The 933-nt window shown below is 30.7% G+C and overlaps 1 protein-coding gene across 1 annotated transcript in view; it reads left to right on the top strand.

The window, feature by feature from the left end:
- The first annotated feature begins 439 nt into the window (after positions 1–439).
- The window catches only part of LOC110447525 (putative ankyrin repeat protein RBE_0220), a 13,943-nt gene continuing 13,449 nt past the window's right edge, over positions 440–933 (top strand). Inside the window, exon 1 of the mRNA XM_021493292.1 lies at positions 440–535. Coding sequence (XP_021348967.1) covers positions 440–535 — 96 coding nt within the window. The remainder of the gene's footprint in view (positions 536–933) is intronic.

Raw genomic sequence — 933 nt, 5'->3', positions numbered from 1 at the left:
CGGTCGACTTTTTTCGATTTTTCTTTTTATGTGAAGCTTATTGTAAAAGAGAGTATATTAGGACTGGTTACAAAAACCTTGCATAGTTATCAATTTGCATCTAACATTTATCGACGGTATGTGTTCTTTAGAAAACAAATAATCTATTGATCACGTCGACAATTGCAAAAATGTATACTTCTCTCATGTTTTGTTTTATTTCGGTGTTAGTTTTTAATTCATAGGTATATCGGCACAATAACATGTACATGTGTCACAGAGAGCCTTTTAAAAGACAGATTTCCGGGTATCTGTTGTTAAATGAGAGGTGACGAGGGACTTATTTTCCATTAAAAATCCTTATTATAAGTCACATGCGACAACCTTTCTATGAATTGAGTTTGACCTTATGTCCCTTCGGTTATTTGTTTTAATATGATTAATATGATTTTCCTACGATATGCTGTTGCAGTTTGATGTCTTGTCAGAAGCAGTACGACATGGGAAATCTGATATAGTGAAGTTATTGTTAGAGAAAGGAGCTGATCCTAACATGGTAAGTACTTTTATATTTTCAAAAAAAAGTAGTTGACGACATGTTTAGTTTATAATCAAAATTCAAAGTTGTCGTTTAAATCAGTAACTTTGAACATCCTTTCTATGAATGTGTTGTTTCCACTGTCATTGCCGGATTAACTACAATAAACTCATATTAAACACATCTAATCATTGTCGTATGTTAATGTGTCTTTTCGGTATTTCACATCCCAAAAAGGGTTCTTAGCTTTCATGAAGAACATCAGAGAAAAAAAATCTGCAGTTAGAACAGGAATAAAAAAAAAATACATGAACTGTAAATTTTACATTAAGTTGAAAAACAATCACTTAAAATAAATACTGTTACCACATTTGACTTGAAAGTTTTCAAAATGTGTTACTTTTTTTTTTTTTTTT

Source organism: Mizuhopecten yessoensis, unplaced genomic scaffold (genome assembly GCF_002113885.1).
Source record: "Mizuhopecten yessoensis strain PY_sf001 unplaced genomic scaffold, ASM211388v2 scaffold3457, whole genome shotgun sequence".
NCBI lineage: Eukaryota > Metazoa > Mollusca > Bivalvia > Pectinida > Pectinidae > Mizuhopecten > Mizuhopecten yessoensis.
This window is presented reverse-complemented; position numbering and strand designations above follow the sequence as displayed.